The 17,955-nt window shown below is 57.9% G+C and overlaps 1 protein-coding gene, 1 long non-coding RNA gene and 1 other non-coding gene across 3 annotated transcripts; 2 read left to right on the plus strand and 1 right to left on the minus strand.

Annotated features, from left to right (window-relative positions):
• The first annotated feature begins 1,806 nt into the window (after window positions 1–1,806).
• Window positions 1,807–1,883, plus strand: LOC147527358 (small nucleolar RNA R38). The gene has a single exon (XR_015222752.1). It is a non-coding gene; the product is annotated as a small nucleolar RNA R38 (small nucleolar RNA).
• Window positions 1,884–2,079: 196 nt separating this feature from the next.
• On the plus strand, window positions 2,080–4,610 carry LOC147527359 (uncharacterized). Its single transcript, XR_015222743.1, has 4 exons — window positions 2,080–3,143; window positions 3,864–3,951; window positions 4,233–4,377; window positions 4,540–4,610. It is a non-coding gene; the product is annotated as an uncharacterized LOC147527359 (long non-coding RNA).
• Window positions 4,611–5,861: 1,251 nt separating this feature from the next.
• On the minus strand, window positions 5,862–17,064 carry ST6GALNAC2 (ST6 N-acetylgalactosaminide alpha-2,6-sialyltransferase 2). Its single transcript, XM_086624114.1, has 10 exons — window positions 16,919–17,064; window positions 11,111–11,203; window positions 10,933–10,990; window positions 10,109–10,283; window positions 8,832–8,997; window positions 8,609–8,747; window positions 8,340–8,443; window positions 8,095–8,178; window positions 7,384–7,483; window positions 5,862–7,158 (listed from the first exon to the last, which is right to left on the minus strand). Exons 1-10 carry the CDS (start codon window positions 17,062–17,064, stop codon window positions 6,991–6,993), a joined length of 1,233 nt encoding a protein of 410 aa, XP_086480240.1. The 3' UTR covers window positions 5,862–6,990.
• Window positions 17,065–17,955: the final 891 nt, after the last annotated feature.

Here is a 17,955-nt window from a genome sequence, read left to right on the forward strand (position 1 = left end):
ACTCGCTGCAGGCTGCTTCCTCCAGGCTCCTGCCCAACCTGCCAGGGCATTCTGCAGCTAGTGGAGGGCACAGAGGGCTGGGGAAGACCTTGTAGTCAGCCATGTATGTTGGAAGCGGCTTATTTTTAACAGCACATCAGCATCTCTTTACAGCCTTCTTGCACCACTGTTAAAAAAAAAAGTACTTCTTTTTAAGAGAGACTTATAGGAAACAACATGGGCCATTCTGGAGAGCAAAGGACTCACAAGTCAGGTTAAATCTATGCTCTGGAAAAAAAATAAATCAGGTTCTAAAATAGGAACAAGGCCAGGAGGATCCAGGCACTAAAAATAAACATGAAGTCACGCTGCCTTTCCCTGGGAATTCGACTGCCTTGCCCAGAGAGGGGCCTCCCGGAGCACAGGGCCAGCCAGTGCGGGCAGCAGAGCAGAGCCATCCCTGTGCTGGAGGGAATTCAGGAGCAGAGAGACACCAAGCCCCTTGGCAGCGCTTCCCTCCAGCTCATGGGACTCGGCTCGTCAGGATAACACCAGGCGGTGTTTTCACGGGCTCAGCAGCCCCGGCGGCCATGCCGTACGACACCAACGTTGGAAGCTTGCTCTGGCTGTGGAGAACCACGCGACTTTCCACAAGCACGTCTTCGATTCAAATGCCCCACGGGACTGTGAATCCCCCACTCCTCCGCCATTCGGGGTGGCACTGGTTAAATACAGGCTTCCACCTGCACTCTGACTTCTCTGCTTTCAGGCTCAGGTTGGTTTGTTTTCCATTTCCGGTCACTGGAGCTTTTCACCCTTCGTGAATAAAGCTTTGGAGCAAGAAAGCGGGTATCAGCTGTGCTTATTTTTGCTGCCCTTGGTTCCCCTTACACTTTGTTATTATTTACAAGCGAAACGGGATCCTGTAGATTTCATGGCAGTTTTTAACAGCAAAGGACAATCCCAGCACACGCTGGAAGCATTCCATATTCAAAGCGCGGCACACACGTTTACTAACTAATCCCTAATCTCCAGCTAATTAATCTCTTTGAAGCGTGCCCCTTCCTACACGAGCTGGTGCTCGCTCAGCCGTTTGAAGCACTCAGCACGCTAAGCGCAATAACACGCGTCTCCCTGACAAACCGGGCGCACGAAGAACGAATCGGGGCGATTAACGCGCGGCCTGACGGTGCAGCAGCTCCGGCCCCCCAGGCCCGCACCCCCGCGGCCCACCCCATCCACCCCCGGGCGGTGCCCGCGGCCGACCGGGCGGCGACGGGCCATGGCCGCCGCTGCGGGACGGGACTACACTTCCCATGAGCCCCCGCGCGAGGCTGCCCGGGCCCGGCGGGCGCGCGCAGCGCGGCCCCTCCCTTCCAGCGATCGGTATGGCGGCGGGCGGTGAGTAACGCGGAGCGCCATCGGCTGCCATCCGCGGGCACGGCGGCCCCGAGGGGCGCGGGAACAGCGGGAGGGGGAGCGGGGCACCCTTGCGCGCCGCTGCGGCTGTCTGTAGGGGTGCGGCGAGGCCTCGATGTCTGCCTGAGGGGACGGAATGGTGCCCCCGCCCGCCCCCGCCGCCATGCTGCGCTGGGCCCCGCGGCTCCCGCTCGCCACCCGGACGGGGCTCCGGTTCCTGGCACGGGAGGTTTAGCGGGCTGAGCCAGCGTCACCCATCGCGCTGGACCGAGTGCCCGCGCACAGGGAGGGCACGGGAGCGAGCGGTGCCTACGCGGTGCCCACGCGGTGCCCGCGGAGCACGCTAACCACAAGGTCGGGAACAGGCTTGAGTTTTTGGGATGGACCTGCGTGGTCCGGGCTTGGAAGCTGAGCTAGTGATGATATAAAGTTATCCCTGTCTGAAACGGATCTTTCCTCTGCGGAAGCATAACTCTGAGGCTCAGCGTTAAAGACACAGAGGTACAGGAACGGTCTGTTGCATGAACTGACTCTGTCTCCTTCCTCTGTTTCAGAGCATGGCGGGGTGTCACGCAAGGGTAAAAACGCTCACCTCCCTGGGAAGCCGATTCCTTCCAGTAAACCTGCACCAGCTGCACGATGGTAAGAAACGGCATCTGCCGGGTCATAGTGTAATTTTCACCTCTTGCTGGGCTGTGGAAGCAAGACTCGTTCTGCTGTGTTAGGTGATATCCTGCTGTGTCCCTGGGGCTACTGGGAGGAGATATAAAAGCCCAATGGCTTGATTAATATAATTAAGCCAATCAAGGCTGTAGCTTTGTTGCAGCTGCCACCCGAGTGTGCAGCCCTTCGCTGCCATGGAGCACAAGTTGAAAGGCAGTGCAGAATGAATGGGAATTTTACGGTTGTTGGTGCCCAGTAGAGCACCTGCTTGTCAGCGTGGTCAAAGGTGAGCAAGAGTAGAAGGGATTAGAAGTAGGAGGGATTAGATGACAGCCCATTATGGAGACACTTGACACAGCTCATCTCATAACTGTTATTTGTCACAGAAATAGACCTAGTGAAAGAATAATTGGTCTGTATGCTTACCAGGAGGTCCACTGGGACTGTTTCAAACTTGCATCAGGTTGCTGGGGGTGGGGAGGTGCAGTTCACATATACCAGAGGACACACCCTGAAGAATCCTTCTCCAGAAGGAATATGTCTGTCTTACATCTGCTTGAATGCATTTCTCAAACCCATAGGCAATTTACGTCCTGGATGAATGGATTATTCTTCTGTGCAAGGAGGGAGGTGGATTAAGATGTTTCTGTATGATGAGGATGTCTGCTTGAAACAGCTAAAAAAGGGTCTAAATCACCAAAGTCTCAGAGCTGATGTGTTTGGGTTTTTTTTTCTAAGGAAGGATTTAAATAGCATCCACCTCCCAAAGTTTCTTGTCTCTGAGTAGGACAACTGACTGGCAAACATCCTCCTTTGTCTCTGAGGGACAGGTTTCTGCTGTGCTAAGTTTGTGAGACAAAAATTGCCTGCTTCTGAAAACTTCCTGTCTTTAATTCTTGCTCTGTGACCCAGTGCTGTGTTTTTTCAGAAGGGGTGGAGAAGAAATGCGTGGAGGACAAACTTTATTCGAAGTGCTGTTGCTAACAGTGTTCAATGCAACTTGTGTTTAGGAGGAAATTGTCCTGCAGAATCCTGGGATTGTACTGCTGCCCAAAGACAGCAAGAGGGCATCTGCTAAGTTGGTAAGAGAATGTTTCAGTATTGCATGCGGCTCGTTTTTAATTGATTAATTATACGTCAGATCGGTAGGCAGCATGACTTACCTGCTGAGTAGAATATCTAATCTTTGAACGCTTACCAGGAAAAATACGAGTCATCAGGAAGAACACTGGTCATCAGCGTGTTGACATCTGGGTGTCTTTGCTGTGTGTAATTTTGTAGACCTTGAGGAGCTTATATAGTCACGGGCAGGAGATGAACTGAGCCCGTGATGTGCTGTTATCCCTGTCTGACAACTCAGCTGTGAGGGAGAAACAACTGTCCACTGAGGCTTATGTGTTTGCCCCTAGCGGGTCTCCTGCCCCTCGCAAAGACTCAGATGACGTGAGTGGCACCAGTAGAGCAAACGCAGCATCTCTCCCCTTTCCTCCTGCCCTTGCGGTGTGCGACTGCAGCACAAGCACTGTCCCATCCACACAGGCGGTTCAGCAGCCAGCTCTGGAGCCTGGATCACCACAGGGAGTGTGAGCCCTGGCTGCTGTTGTCATAGCACAGTTTACACCTGTGAAGAGCTTGTAAGTCACTTATCCAAACAGGCACAGCGGTAGGATGAAGGGCAGATAAGAAAAGCATTTTTATCTCACCTGACGTACAGTCACTGAATACACACCCTGTAACAGCACTTTGTCTCCAGGTAGCTGACAGCTGCATTCTGCTAAATAATTTCACGCTTTATTTAACAGGTTTGTGTTTGTTTGCAGAAGAACAATGACATTCACTGACAGGCTGGACAAGCAAACCTCACGACAGTGGACTTCTTAAGAAACCAAGGTTGGTATGCAGAAGGGGAGGGAATGATGGTACAAACCAGTGGTCGGGTTGGTTGCTCTGTCAATACAGCTGTGTTCCAAGTAGCACCAGGCACTGGGAAAAGGATGTGGGGCTTTTGGCTTCAAAGGATTAAAGGGGGGGAAAAAGTGAAGAGGCAGCCTGGTGATAAACAGGAAAAGTAAAAGCTGCTCAGTGCTTTGAGAATGGAGAGGGGCAGGAACTGTTGCAGAACACACTTTTTTAGCAAAGCAGTTACAGCGTTGCTTTGTGGTGTCTCCCAGCTCTAGAAGCAACAGAGGAAGGTTCTTCTGGAGTGGGTCTCACAAATGGTCACGGTTACATCACTGCAAACAGTGTAAAAGGGCCAGCTGAATGTAACTGCAGGCTCGTCCTTGCTGCTCAGGGGTTGCTGCAACTGCATCTTGGGTAAGTTCCCATTAAAACCAAGAAGATTTTGGATACTAGTGCCCTTGGCTTTGGAGACAAAAACTTGCTCCTTTCTGAGACCTGTACTCTCAAATAAAGAGCACAAATCAGAAACTTTTCAGCTCACAGTTGCTTTGCTCTGACACTGTCTTTTTCCACTAGGACCTGATCTACAGCTGGCTGGAGGAAGAAGTAGTTCCCTGCTGTGTTCTGTTCCAGAATAAAATAAGTTATGGAAAATCTTGGGAGCTGAAGTTGGTTTTTCTTTGTGTTTTTGTTTTTTGGAGGTTGTTGGGGTTTCTTTTTGTAAAGGTTATCTACTTGAACAGAAATGGTTTTGAGGATTTTGGGTTCACACGCTTTCTGAAATTCAAGCAGCTGTGAGCTTACCCTTCATAGCAAAACCTACTCCTCCCTGATACGTAAAGACTTGCGTGGCTGCAGACGCTGAAAGTTGAAGGAAAGCAACTCTTGGTAACAGCGTGACAAAAGTACTTATGGCTAAGCTGGGACTCATGACAGAAATGGTTCTTGGGGTCTGCTTGGAAACTCAAAGATAAGGGAGGAAAAGGGAAAGGCAGTAGTACAGCCATCAGGTTCATTGTCTGGTAAGCCCTTAAAATGGAGTGTGTTTAACTCCAGGGCTCCAGCCTTGGCTAGAAAAACCTTCCTTTGTTTTTGCAATGGGAAAGCAGGGTGTGGGTAGTTCCTGATGTGCACAGAGGGCTCTGCCCGTCAGCCAGATGGGATTCCTGGCAGGACGCTGCACTGTGACAGCGCTTGTTTTTAAAACCTGTTCTTTTTGCCCTGTGCATCAAGGCACTGCTGCTTGCCACGTTCAAAATCATGGCATGGGCTGTGCTCAGGCTTGGCCAGAGCTGGTTTGAGGAGGTTTTGGTGCTATCTTGGTCAGGTGATCTGAGGATCAGGCTCGTTCTTGTCACAAAAGAGGTTTAGCTGAGCGCTTGTGAATAAAAAACAGGCCTAACAGGCTGCTTGGTACCATTGTAGGGTGGCTCTGATGCGAACAAAGGTTAATTTGAGACCTGGGAACACAAGATGGGCTCCAAGCTAGAGATTACATCAGAAACAGGCTGACGGACTAACCTGTGGTGCCCATCTGGACTGGCCCAAAGCAGCCTGCTGTGAGCTTGAGGGGGTTTTGAGGTTCCCTGGCTCATGGCCAGGCTGGCTCTTGCCATCTCCACAGTAATTCGTTCCTCCTCAGACCTGCTCCTGAAGATCCAGCGTGGCATCTGCGTGGGGCACCATTGCTGCCAGCCCAGGTTTCCCCAGTTTAACCCCGCTCCCGTCCCCATCTCTGCCTCTGGGGCTGTTCCCCAGTCCAAGACTTGCTCTGCTATGTGCAACAGCTCCTCAGCTGTCTGACCCCTGCTCAGTTCATCAAAACAACAGAAACAGGCATAAAAGAAAACAATCATTCAACATTTATGTAATTACACAAAGTGGGAAAGTGTCTCCGGTTACACCGCGCTCTGCTGGGCCGTATCAACCCTCTGGCCACCACCCGCTGGAGTAGCCTCCCCAGTGGGTCTGCCTTAGCAGCACGGGCTTATCTGGGATGGTTGAAACGTTTACAACCTTCACCTCCCTGGTTTTTTTTTGGGGGGGAGGAAAAAAAATAGCGACAATCACTTAGACTTACACAACGAGCCAGCAGGTTCCCTAACCCAGCTGGCATGGGGCTGCCTTCTCCAAGCACTTAGAGGGTACCACATGGTCCCCATGCAAGAAAAACCCAACAAACCCACTGCCACATGTGCGTGGGCTGTAGGCCAGCTTTCATCTCCAGGATCCTCAAAGGCCAGCTGTGTTTCTGATGTCCCAGCTGGGCTGCAGTAACCCTACTCTTAGCTGATGGCTTTTAAGGATCTTCCTTGTTCGAAAACATCATGACCCAGAGAAGGGGAAAATGACAGGGCACACTCTGTCTGTCATGGGAGAGGACAGCTAAGCCACTGTCTGTCCTGCTGATCATGGAGGTACACAGATCCTTCTGGAAAGTGGCACACGTCAACCCCGAGTTGGCTAGAGTTCAGGCTCTCTGCAGTCTGGGAGGGAGGTGTTCTCCAAACACACCACCTTCCCGTTAGTTGGATCATCCAGTCTCCGGTCCAAGAATTCATCGTGCCTGTTGTGATCCCACCATGGTGATGATCTGGAGTATGATGGCAAGGTGAAGGATGTTTTCCAGCCAGAGGCTGCCACCTGTACACATCTCCAGCATCCTCCTCCAGCATCACCCTGCCCCGTCTGTGCTTCGCAGGGGCCACTGCTGCCCCACAGCCATGTTCATGGGGCTGGGAGATCACAGCCACATACCGTGGTGCTTCTTGGTGCCCCAAAGGCCACGTACATTCAATCACACTGAGCCATGAAACACTGCCGGAGGTCCCCAAGAAAACTCAACATTTCTCTACCGGCTTCAGCTTGCCCCTTACCATCACACCACCACTGGCTGCAGTGCGGTGGGCCTGCTCCTTGGGCTGGCTGGCCAACTGAGGAGAGCCCTCAGGAGGGAGGAGGTGGCCTTCGGGAAAGAGAAGAGCCACAGGAGTCCTTGGACTTGCCCCTGTGGGTGACCACCCGGGCTCACCGCTGGTAGAGGGTCATAATCCCCGCTCGGTGCAGGCTCCTCCACAGTGCTGCCTCCAGCATCATGTCGTGGTTGGCATAGAACACCAGCGGTTTCTTCTCCAGCTCGTAGTAGTGGTCTGAGAACTGCTCATAGTTGGCAGTGATGAACCCATAGGCACTGACCTGCAGGGAGGGAGGTGGGACAGACAGAGGATCGGGTCAAGGCTTCACCTTGGGTGGTCCATGTACCATCACCCTCCCCTCCAGGCACAGGGGGTGGCACATGTAGGACAGCCACGAGGACACACTGGTCCCCAGCCCTTATGGTAGTCCTTCACAAGCCCCCAGCAGCCAGAGAGGGACCGACCCCCTTCTCCCCAGGGGGAAGGTGGCCCCGTGGCCTCTTACCTGGTCGCAGGTGTGGAGCGCAGTGAGGAGCATGAGGGCGCCGGTGCTGGGCATGTAGAGCGAGCCATACTGCGAGTTCAGGAGCTCCGACCGCAGGAACCTGCAGGTGAGCACAGCAGGTCGGGGGGGCTCACGCTGGCACAGCTCCACAGCCCCCAGCACCACCCAGCACCATCCAGCCCCCACCACGCACTCAGTGGCACCAGTGCCCAGTAAGGCTGGAGCACCAAGTGAAACACAGAGCTCGTGGATTCTCTGATGGCTACTACTGAGGTTCAGCTCCTTTGCTGCAGGTTGCTGAAAGGCACCTCCCAGCTGTTTGAAATGCCTCAGCCCAGGCGCCTGCTTTCCCTAAAGGTAGGAGATGACAATCCCTTTGGGCCCTACCTCTGCTCCTCTTAGACTAGGTCAAAATTTAATTTATTTTGGGAAGTGGGAGGTGAGGTAAGTACGGTGAGGCTAGGGGAGTCTCCCTGCCAGGAGGGGATGTGAGCTGTGCTGCAGGGAATGGGAACGGCAGGGGACAAACCTCTGTGCTTTATCTGCAGAGAGCAGGACAGAGGTGGTTCCAGTGCCTGGGCAGGACTGGGACTGTGCTTTGATGCTGGGCAGTCACCGGTCTGCACTGGAAAGGGCAGTGGTGGGAGGCAGGTGGTCTGAGCCCAACTCGCAGCAAAGCCGGGCAGCAGCCACGGTTCTTGTCATCCTCACCTCGTCGTCAGGTACTGCAAGAAGTCAGGATGCAGCAGTTTGAACTTCTCTGCAGACAACTCTGGTCCAAAATACTTCTGTGGCCTGCGGCGGGGCAAGGAAAAGGGCAGAAGTCACATCATGGGAGTCCTGGAGCTACTTGGGGTTTGTCCCACCAGGGACAGATGTGGGGTGAGGGCAGGCAAGTCACGCTCCCTGAGGTGTAGCACCAAAGGTGCTGGTGGGGTTTCTGGGGAGCTACTCACTCATCACCCTTGTCCGAGCCCTCGGGGACAGGGCTGCCCTGGATGGCCGACTTCAGCATGACGTAGTCACGGACATCCGAGGGGACAAAGATGTACCTCAGGTCCTGCAGCAGGGACATAGATATGGCACTTGGGGGGGGTTTGGGGGCACTGCCCACACCAGCGGGGCGAGGACTGAGGGCTCCTGAGATGGGGAGAAGGTTTAGGGGGCAAGCCCAGCCTCAGGGACAATTTGGTGTCACCTCCCCAACAAGCCCTGGGGGTCTCACCTTGGCCTGGGGTATCTGGGTGAAGCCATACTCCTCGTAGGCAATGAGGGAGTTCTTCATAGTGTTCACCGTGAAGCCATAGAAGGAGATTTTGGTCCCAACATCATCCTCGAAGCCTTTGATCACGGCACCATTGAGCCTGTGGGAAAAACGCGTGATGCGTGTCCAGGGCTGGCCTGTCCCCAGCACCCACAGCCCCATTCTGCCCAGGACCCGTCCGCACCTGAAGACCAGGTCGTGCGCATCGATGGCCTTGCCCTGCCGTGAGCCGTTGAGGATGCCGCCGTTGCCCACCACGGCGCAGCGGACGCAGCCCCCGGGGAGGCTGTCCCTGTTGAAGAGGCGCCGGTTGGCGGAGGCGTTGAGGAGCCGGACGGTGCTGCCCACCGCTGGAACAGAGCAGGATGGGGCCGGTCAGCAGGGAGAAGGTGCGCATCAGCTCACGTGAGCACGCGTGTGGTTAGGTGTGCGACAGCACACACGGACAGCCTCGTGCAAGAGCACATCCAGGAGCAGCACACAAGAACGCTCCAGCCATCCTCATGCAGGAGAGGGGTTTACAGGTGGGATGGGGAGACACCAGCCAGTCCCTCCTCTCCCAGGCTTGGTGTCACCCCCTCACAGCCCCCCATGATCCTAAGGCTGCTCCAACCACCCGAGGCTGTGCAAGGCACAGGGACGCATCTGAACATCTCCAGCCCCGTGGATGCTGCTGCCATGCCCCCCTCCTGACAATGTCTCCTTGCAGCTGTCACCAGTTCACTCCCCCGGCACCGTCCCCAGCACTTCCCAGCCCAGGGATTGAAGCCGGTGGCTGCCCGGGAGAGCAGAGAGTGGGTTTGGGGTAGGAATGGAAATAATCTCCATCCACAACAATGGAGCGGGTTGTCCAAGCTCCTCCGGCCCCAGTTAATAATCATGCACACACTGGAGCTTTTATTTGGGGAAAATGTCACAAGATGCAGCAAGTGGCGTTTGCAAAGCCGTCCCCTCCACCCACACCCTGGAAGGCAGAGTGGGAAGAGACAGAATCATAGAATCACAGAATGGTTTGGAAGGGACCTCAAAGACCATCTAGTTCCAACTCCTCTGCCATGGGCAGGGACACCTTCCACTACACCAGGTTGCTCAAAGCCTCATCCAACCTGGCCTTGAACACTTCCAGGGATGGGGCAGCCACAACTTCTCTGGGCAACCTGTTCCAGTGCCTCACCACCTTCATTGTAAAAAGTTTCTTTCTTAGATCTAATCTAAATCTCCCCTCTCTAGGTTCAAAGCCGTTGCCCCTTGTCCTGTCACTACACACCCTTGCAAAAAGCCCCTCTCCAGCTTTCCTGTAAGCCCCCTTTCTTGTCCCTGGCTACATCGCAGGGCTTCTCTGCCTGCCCCGTGTCTTCAGTCCCTTCTGCTGGGCTCCCCAGACACCCCGAGCTGCCCCACACCCTTCCATCGCCCCCCTTGCCCCATCTGCTGCCACCCCCATCCCAGGTGAGTCCGTACTTGCATGGGACAAGCCTTGCCAGCCGTAGGGGACGTGTCGTGTTTTCAGCCTGTCCCAGGTCTCCGGGGTGAAGTGCTGGTCCCACATCAGCACGGGGATGTCGAAGCGGAAGATCTCCCCAAACTTGGGGTCTGCCTTTGCTCTGGCCATCACCGAGCGGAGGCACGTGCTCGGCTGGGAGGGAGGAGGACCTGGGTTCAGTCTCCAGCCCATATCTACCTTCCCTCCAACATCTCCACCCCTCAGCAGGCACCGAGGAGAGGGCAAATCCAGGGACAGAAACACTCCTTGTCCATCACATGTTCTGCTGGGTCACCCAGGCAGGGCACTACCTCATGCCTCAGTTTCCTGCTGCAAAACCCCCTTTGGTACCCAGGTCATCGGGGCTGGGAGGACCAGGGCTCACAGAGCCACTGGGGAGCATGAGCTCTGTGGAAGATTCAGCACCTTCTAGTGTGGGCACTCAGCTAAAGGCTTTTGCTGTATGAGAACAGCCCCAGTGCCCAGCACTGGTCCCTCCCAGAGCCTGGGTCCATCCTCACAAGTCTCCACCCAGGCTGGTGGCCCAGGTGTCTCAGGGTTGGAGGGGAGCGGGTGACGCTGGATCCAATCTCCATATTGGGGAATCGCTTGGGGAGGTGCTGCAAGAGGCCCGGGGAGACTCACGTGCATGGACAGAGGAGGTTGTTCCTCTGCACACACCCCCCAGAACCCCTTCCAGACGATGCTGCTCCTCCTCACCTTCCCCACATAGACCTTCAACCAACAAAACCTAGCAAGGAGGGGGCACTGCGGGCACCACCCACTCTGTGCTGATGATCACCTGCTTTCCGCTGGGCTTGGGCTCCTCCAGCTTGGCGGAAGGCTTGAAGGACTTCCCTCTGGAAAATGGGGAACATACAGCAGAGTTAAAAATCCATCTCTTGGGCACTGGGGAACCCCACAGTGGGCAGGGTCTCTCAGCTTGTGCCAGGACCCCTGTGCACACCTTCCCCCCTTACCTCTCTAAGCCACCTTCAAGGGCCCCTCTGTGGCTGCTGGCTCGTTGCGATGTCCCCGGCGGAGCCAGGACCAGTGGCTCCGGCTGCAGCAGCCTGGGGAAAGAAGCCGGGGAGGGATCAGCCAGGAAGGTGACACTGCTGTACTCCTACACCCCCCCACCTGCAAGAGCTATGGCAAGGGACCTCATCACGTCCCCTCCACTGCCACCTGCGCCCACCCACCCCTCGCCCACGTGTCTCTGTGAGCAGAGAGTCGCATTTATGCAGAATGCAGCTGCCGTCTCCTGGGGGGGGTCTCACCACCAGGACTCCCACGTACCAAAACCCACACCCAGCCCAGCCTTGGGGGGACCCTGCTGAGGCTTCCCTGGCTCTTCCCACCATCCCACCCTTCCCGAGGGGACGGGGTTAGGACAAGCTGGGCAGGCTAGCGGGACCCAGTTAGTCGCTACACCGGGAGAAGCAAGTGGCAACTGGGATCTGGAGGGTCTCGGGGTGTACAGGACCCCCGCCTCTGCCCTGAGCCTTCATTTAGCGCTGGGGGACCGAGGCAGACAGCTTCCCACCTCAAACATCTCAGGGGGCCCCAAGCCCCCAGGGGGGGCCAGGCAGAGCAGACCCAGCCTCCCGGGGTGGGGGGGATGTGGGGCTGGGGGCCGGCAGGGTCGCGGCCCGACGAGCAGGAGGTGGGAGCCCACCGGAGGGGAACAGGCTCCCATTCATCCCCGCACAGAAGGGCCCTTCAGAGCCCCCCTGGCACCGCCTCCAGCCCAGCGGCAGGTGCTCGGGGCAGAAGGGGCGTATTGTGGAGGAGACAAGGGCCCCCTTGTTACGGAATCTCTGCTCGGGAGCCCGGGCACAGGTAGAGGCAGGTGGGCAGCGGAGTTCTGCCTCCCCCCGGCCCCCGCCGGCGCGATCTCTGCCCTGCGCAGCAGGCATTGGGTTTCCGTCCCCACTATGGCCCCTGTTGACACCAGAAGCGCCAGCAGCCCTGCCTGCGAGCGGATCCAGACCTGTTTGCCATCCAAACCACGCTCTGTGCCACCCCGGGGGTACAGCACGACGCAGGGGAACAGCCCAGCGCCCTGGCTGGGTGCTGGCACTAGGCACTGGAGCATCTCCCCAGCCATGGACGGGGCACTGGGGCCAAGGGGGCTTTCATCTCAGCTCCCTCCTTGCCCCATCCCAGCACCACCAGCTCTGGGCAGGTGATGCTGAGGGCGATGGCATCCCCCCTACCCAGGGGCTGGGCACCGCCAGCAGAGCCGAGCAGCTTCTGAAATCAAGCACATCTTGGCTCGACATCCCATGAAAAGGCAACTCCCCTGCAAGAGCCAGGGAGCCCCTGCTATTCAAAACACAGACACAGCAGTCCAGGGCCAAGGTCCTTGGGTCAGCCCTGCCCCACGGCCACATCTTGCCCCCTAAACACGTGCCAAGAGCCATCCTGCTGCGTGCCATACAGGAGTGCTGATGCCAGAGCTGGGAGAGGGGTCGGGCACAGCACCCACCTCCCCTTGCAGCCACCAGCTCATCCCTGGGCTTACCCTGGGAGCACCCAAGCTGGCAGAGAGGAGGGAGAACCACCAAGGTAGGACTGAGCCGTCCCAGGGAGATGCCGGAGCTGCAGCTTCCCGCAGAGCCTTTCTGTTATCGCTGCCAGCATCTGAACAAACTCAGTTCGATCAAACTTACCAGCTGCACCAGACCTGGTGGTTACGCTGGAGGCTGCTCTTTCAGCCCAGCTCTGCCAGGTACAAACAGCACACACCAGCCAGAGCAGAGCTCGCCCAGGTGAGGGTCTCCCAGCAGCTACAAGGAGAGCTCTGTGTGCTGAGTCAGCACAGCTGCAGCAGCCTGCCGTGGGACCCCCAGGGAGCCCACCCTCACAAGTTGCTCCAGCCCTACTTGCTTCCTCTGTCTCACAACGCAGGAGATCCCCAACCCACACCCCTCACCAGCAGGAGCTTATCAACATCACCAGCACCTGAACAACGGACCAGAGACTGAAGGAACCTCCCTGCTCCAAACCCAGAGCCAGAACCAGTCAAAGCACCGAGCTCCCTGGAGCCACACACCCCCCTGCCCGCAAAGCCCCCTGGTTTGGCCACCCACCCTTTTTCTGGCCGCAGCCACACAACCCACCACCGGACCCCAGAAGCTATTGCCCTCACACCCCATGCCCAGGCTCTTGCTGCCCAGGAGCCCCACGCAACCAGCCTCTCCCGGCCCTGCTGCCCCTCCCAGCCCTTCCCATCAGATTCACAAGCCCCAGCTGCACACTCCCAGCCCCTCCCCAGCCTTCCAAGCTCTCCCACTCTTGTTTCTTGGGACAGACTCTTCCCTTTGCCCTTCCCTGGCTCATCCCAGTGCCTGCAGGACAAGGCAAAGCCTCGGGCACTGGCAGCAGGAGGGTGCTGTGCTTCTTTCTGAAGTGCCAGGGGTGCTGGGGGGGGGCTCGGGGCCAGCTGTGCCCAGGCTGGCTGGAGGGGGCTGGGTGCGGGCAGCCTGGCAGGCTGGATCCTGCTGTCATTTGACAGGAGCTGGGACCCAACTCCACCCATGGCCAGACACAGCGTGTGGCACCCGCTGATCACTTCTTCCAGGTCTTAGAATCATAGAATGGTTTGGGTTGGAAGGGACCTCAAAGATCATCCAGTTCCAATCCCCCTGCCATGGGCAGGGACATCTTCCACTACACCAGGTTGCCCAAAGCCTCATCCACCCTGGCCTTGAACACTTCCAGGGATGGGGCAGCCACAGCTTCTTTGGGCAACCTGTTCCAGTGCCTCACCATCCTCAATGTAAAAAGTTTCTTCCTTAGATCCAATCTAAATCTCCCCTCTTTAAGTTTAAAGCCATTGCCCCTTGTCCTGTCACTACGCACCCTTGCAAAAAGCCCCTCTCCAGCTTTCCTGTAGTCCCTTTAGGTACTGGAAGGTGCTAGAAGATCTCCCTGGAGCCTTCTCTTCTCCAGGCTGAACAGCCCCAACTTTCTCAGCCTGTCTCCATAGCAGAGGTGCTCCAGCCCTAGCATCACTTTTGTTGCCTCCTCCAGACCCGCTCCAACAGCTCCATGTCCTTCTGTTGGGGGCCCGAGAGCTGAGCGTGGCACTGCAGGGGGGTCTCACTGGAGCAGAGCAGAGGGGCAGAATCAGGTGGGTGCTGACCTGACAAACCCAGCCCCTGTGTCAGCACCTCCCTGTGCTCATACCCTGGCTGTGGGGGCCGGAGCCATCTCCCTGCATCGTGGCAGCCATCCTGGCCATGGCCGCTGCCCAGACCCTGCTGGGGAGGGCGTGGGGTGGCTGAGCCCCCCCTGTCAGACAGCAGCTCAGGGGCGCATTGGGGAGCCAAACGCTTTGACGTCACCCGCCAGGATTTGGCGAAGCACCTCGTGATGCTTGGTTGACTCAGAAGATGGCAACCCTCCCTGGGACCGGCCGATGCACAATGGGGCTCCAGGGAAGGAGTGGCCCGTGGCCACCCGGGCACTGGCTGTGGCAGCAGCGCCAGCCAAGCCTGGGTACGCTCCCGCGCTGTCGTGGCATTCACAAATATGACGTCTCTGGTCCGCGGCCAGTCCCCCTTTCCGGAAGATAACACCATGTACGAGTGTTGTGAGCACACCTCCAGCCTTATCTTCAGCAAACACTGCCAGGGCCCGGCAGAGCCATTTGAGGGAGCCGAAGCAGCGACGCGAACACGCTCTCAGAAAGCGTTTGCTCCATCCCACCATGAAGGGCCGAGCTCCAGAAAGCCTCTTCCCCCGGCGCAGAGCCAGAGCGGACGGCGAGGCTGGGCACAGCTCCGTGCTCATCCCATCTGCCCCAATAATAAAGGCACAAGCGGTGCCAGCAGCTCGCCGGCGGGGTTTCCGAGAGACGGCCGGGCAGCGTGAGCACCCCCAGCCCTGCCGTTCCGCCCCGACGGCCGGCAGAGCGGGACACGTGCTCTGCAATGGCACATCAGCCGCGCAAAACCCCGGCCGTCCCCGCTCCACCTCCGGACTCGGTCCTGCATCTGTCGGCAGGACAGTGCCCATTCCCTGGGGTGCGCGGTTCAGGCTGGATGAGCAGCGATCACAGGGTGACATGTTTGTAAACACAGGGAATCGGAGTAAACGGGACTCGCTCCGGTTTGGCCCTAGCTTTAGCAGTTGGGTTAAAGCCCAGAGGAAAACTCCAGGAGAGGTCTGGAGCACAGGTCAGCTCCTCATTACTTCGCCCTGGGCTCCTCTCTGGGGCTGGACGAGCTGACTCTCAGTCCCATCGGTCAGGGGACAGGAGCCCAGGTGGGCTCTGCAGCGGGGGCACGCGGGGCTGGCACAGCTCCAGGCAGGGTCAGGCAGTGCCCGAGTCACCTGCAGCCTGATGTGTGGTGGGGTGAACCCCCAACCCCCAACCCCCTCCCGGCTCCATCCCATGGGTCTCCTCCACACCCTGCTGCCCGGATGGGCCACAGACCTTGTGTCAGGGCACGGCTGGTTTCCATTCCCAGATCCAGTGTGATCCTTGGGCACATCCTGCTGTTTTGTGGGCCTCAGTTTCCCCTCTCATGGCCATCGAGCTCTTTGCCAGGAGCTGCTTCACAGCTCAGCCGCGACCTGCCCAGAGCACCGTGCAGCACCGCCTGCCACTGTCACCAGCACCGCTGCTCACCCAGCACCGCCGTTCACCCAGTACCGCCGCTCACCCAGTACCGCCGCTCACCCAGTACCGCCGAGGCTGGAAACAGCCAACTTCTGCCCCACAGCCTGGCAGGAGAGGGAGTCTCTGCCCTGGGCAGCACAGCCCCCAGCTCCCTGCTGGGGAACAGGGAGCATCTGGACCCCAGGGCAGCCCGGCCAGCTGCATCCCCAGTGACTCCCAGCACAAACCTGCCTACACTCAGCTCACCCCGTGCAGGACCCGCTCCGGTCCCCAGAGCATCCCCCTCTCCCAGGTAGCACCCAGGCAGCTGCACTCTGCTGCACCGACAGCACCCGAGAGCACCCAGTGCGGAGGCGAGGGACACCCGTAGCACTCTCCTGCTGCATGACCTGATGCTCCAGGAGAGGAGGGCGCCTGGTTCTGCAGACCAAGCGCTGTGCAGAACACTCTGCACCTCAGCCACGCTCCCCAGGGCTCCCCGGGGCACCCCAGCACCCTCACCCCCCTGGCATCAGGGAGACTCGGGAAGGGGCTTGGGGAGGTGGAGGATGCAGGGGAGGCAGATGCAACCGCAAAGGGGGAAATGCAAATTGCTGGAGTTCAGGAAATGCTGCAGCCCCTGGGAGTTTGCAAGCGGTGGGGGGGCAGCCCGGGGATCCGAGGGGGCTGTGGGCAGCCGTGCCCAGCCCCTGAAGGGTGTGGGGGGATCAGTGCAGCTCCATGGGGACTGAACATCTTTCTCCCCCTGGGCAACCAGGGGGCTCTGATCCTAAATCAGCCCAGCGGAGACACGTGGGGTTCGAGAGGGTCTGGCTGCTGAAGGGGGTTTGATCCTGCCGGAGGCTGAGCACCCTCAGCCGTCCCTGGCAATGGTTTCTTTGCACTGGGATGGGCTGAACCCAGGCAGGGACCCCTGCAGCCCCCCACGCCCCCGGGGTCCTGCTCTGGGCACCCCTGGGCTAGACTGGACTGGGAGCAGGACCCAGGACACCTCGCGGGGAACAGAGCCTGCTGCAAGCATGTTTCTCAGATCAGCTAAGAATGGGGGCACAGCATGGATAACCTGCACTAAGGGGTCCACACCAGCACCCCAATTCTCCCTCTCCATCCCAGTGCGTGATTCCTCACGCTGGATTTGCACCTCCTTGCCTCCCACCCCACTCCCCGTCCCCCCTTACCGGCTAGGATCCTCTGGCTGGTGGGCGACTCCACCGTAGCGTAGTAGTGACCGTAGAGGAGCAGGGAGGATGTTAAACCTGCCAGGAGCAAAAAGCAGAGGCGTTTCCAGTGTGGCGACCCCATCCCAGGCAATCCAACTGCCGGAGCAGCGCAGTCGAGCGGGAGTGTGGGAGCCAGCGCTGCCTGCACCGGGCACACCGCTGGCCCGTCGCTGCTTGCGAGGGGCCCTGCAAACTTCCCGGCCCCTCTCTTGTCCCGGTTCAGTGGGTGCAGACACCGCTCTGTCCTGCCCTTGGTGCCCAACTGCACCTTGGAGCAGGCTGGGATATTCCTCCGGAGCGGTGGGAGGGAGGGTGTGAGCCGGAGGGAGGAGGCACCAGGCTGACTGGTTCAGACTTGCTGAGAAAAAAAGCACTTTTGAGCTGCTTTTTCTCCCAGCCGGCAATTAAACATTTACTCAGACCAGCAGGGAAATGCGCTTTTTTTTTTTTTTTTTTTGCCTCCTTTTCATGCCACCCACCCACAGCTCCCAAAGCACGGAGGTTCCCCCTTTCCGTAACTTCCTTGTTGGGCTCAAACACGCGCTTTCATCACCGGCTGCTTCCCCACCGGTGGCACACGTGGCCCCCGCCAACGCCCCGTGACCCCACGGGGCTGGAGCCAGCAGCAGTTTATTACAAATCTATCAGAAAATCCAGGCTCCGATGCGAAGCCGGGCTCCAGCCCTGGAGTACCGGATAGCAGCAGGGTGGCACACACCCACGCCAAGCCGCTCGCCGGCAAACCCGCCGCTGCGGGAGCAGATCTGGTGCGAAAGGGGAGACGCGGGGGATGCAGTCGGGGTGCTGCCCCCTGGCACTGCCCGCTTTCTGCCCAAACGGATCGCTCCCTCCCAACGTGGTTTCGCAGCAAACAAAACCGTTCAGGGCTTTGTGCTCAGTTTGACAAATAGTTTGGGCTGGGGGAAAGGAAAAAGGGGTTTGGGGGACATCTGGATGAAGCATTTTAATATTT

Source organism: Tauraco erythrolophus, chromosome 20 (assembly GCF_009769465.1).
Source record: "Tauraco erythrolophus isolate bTauEry1 chromosome 20, bTauEry1.pri, whole genome shotgun sequence".
NCBI lineage: Eukaryota > Metazoa > Chordata > Aves > Musophagiformes > Musophagidae > Tauraco > Tauraco erythrolophus.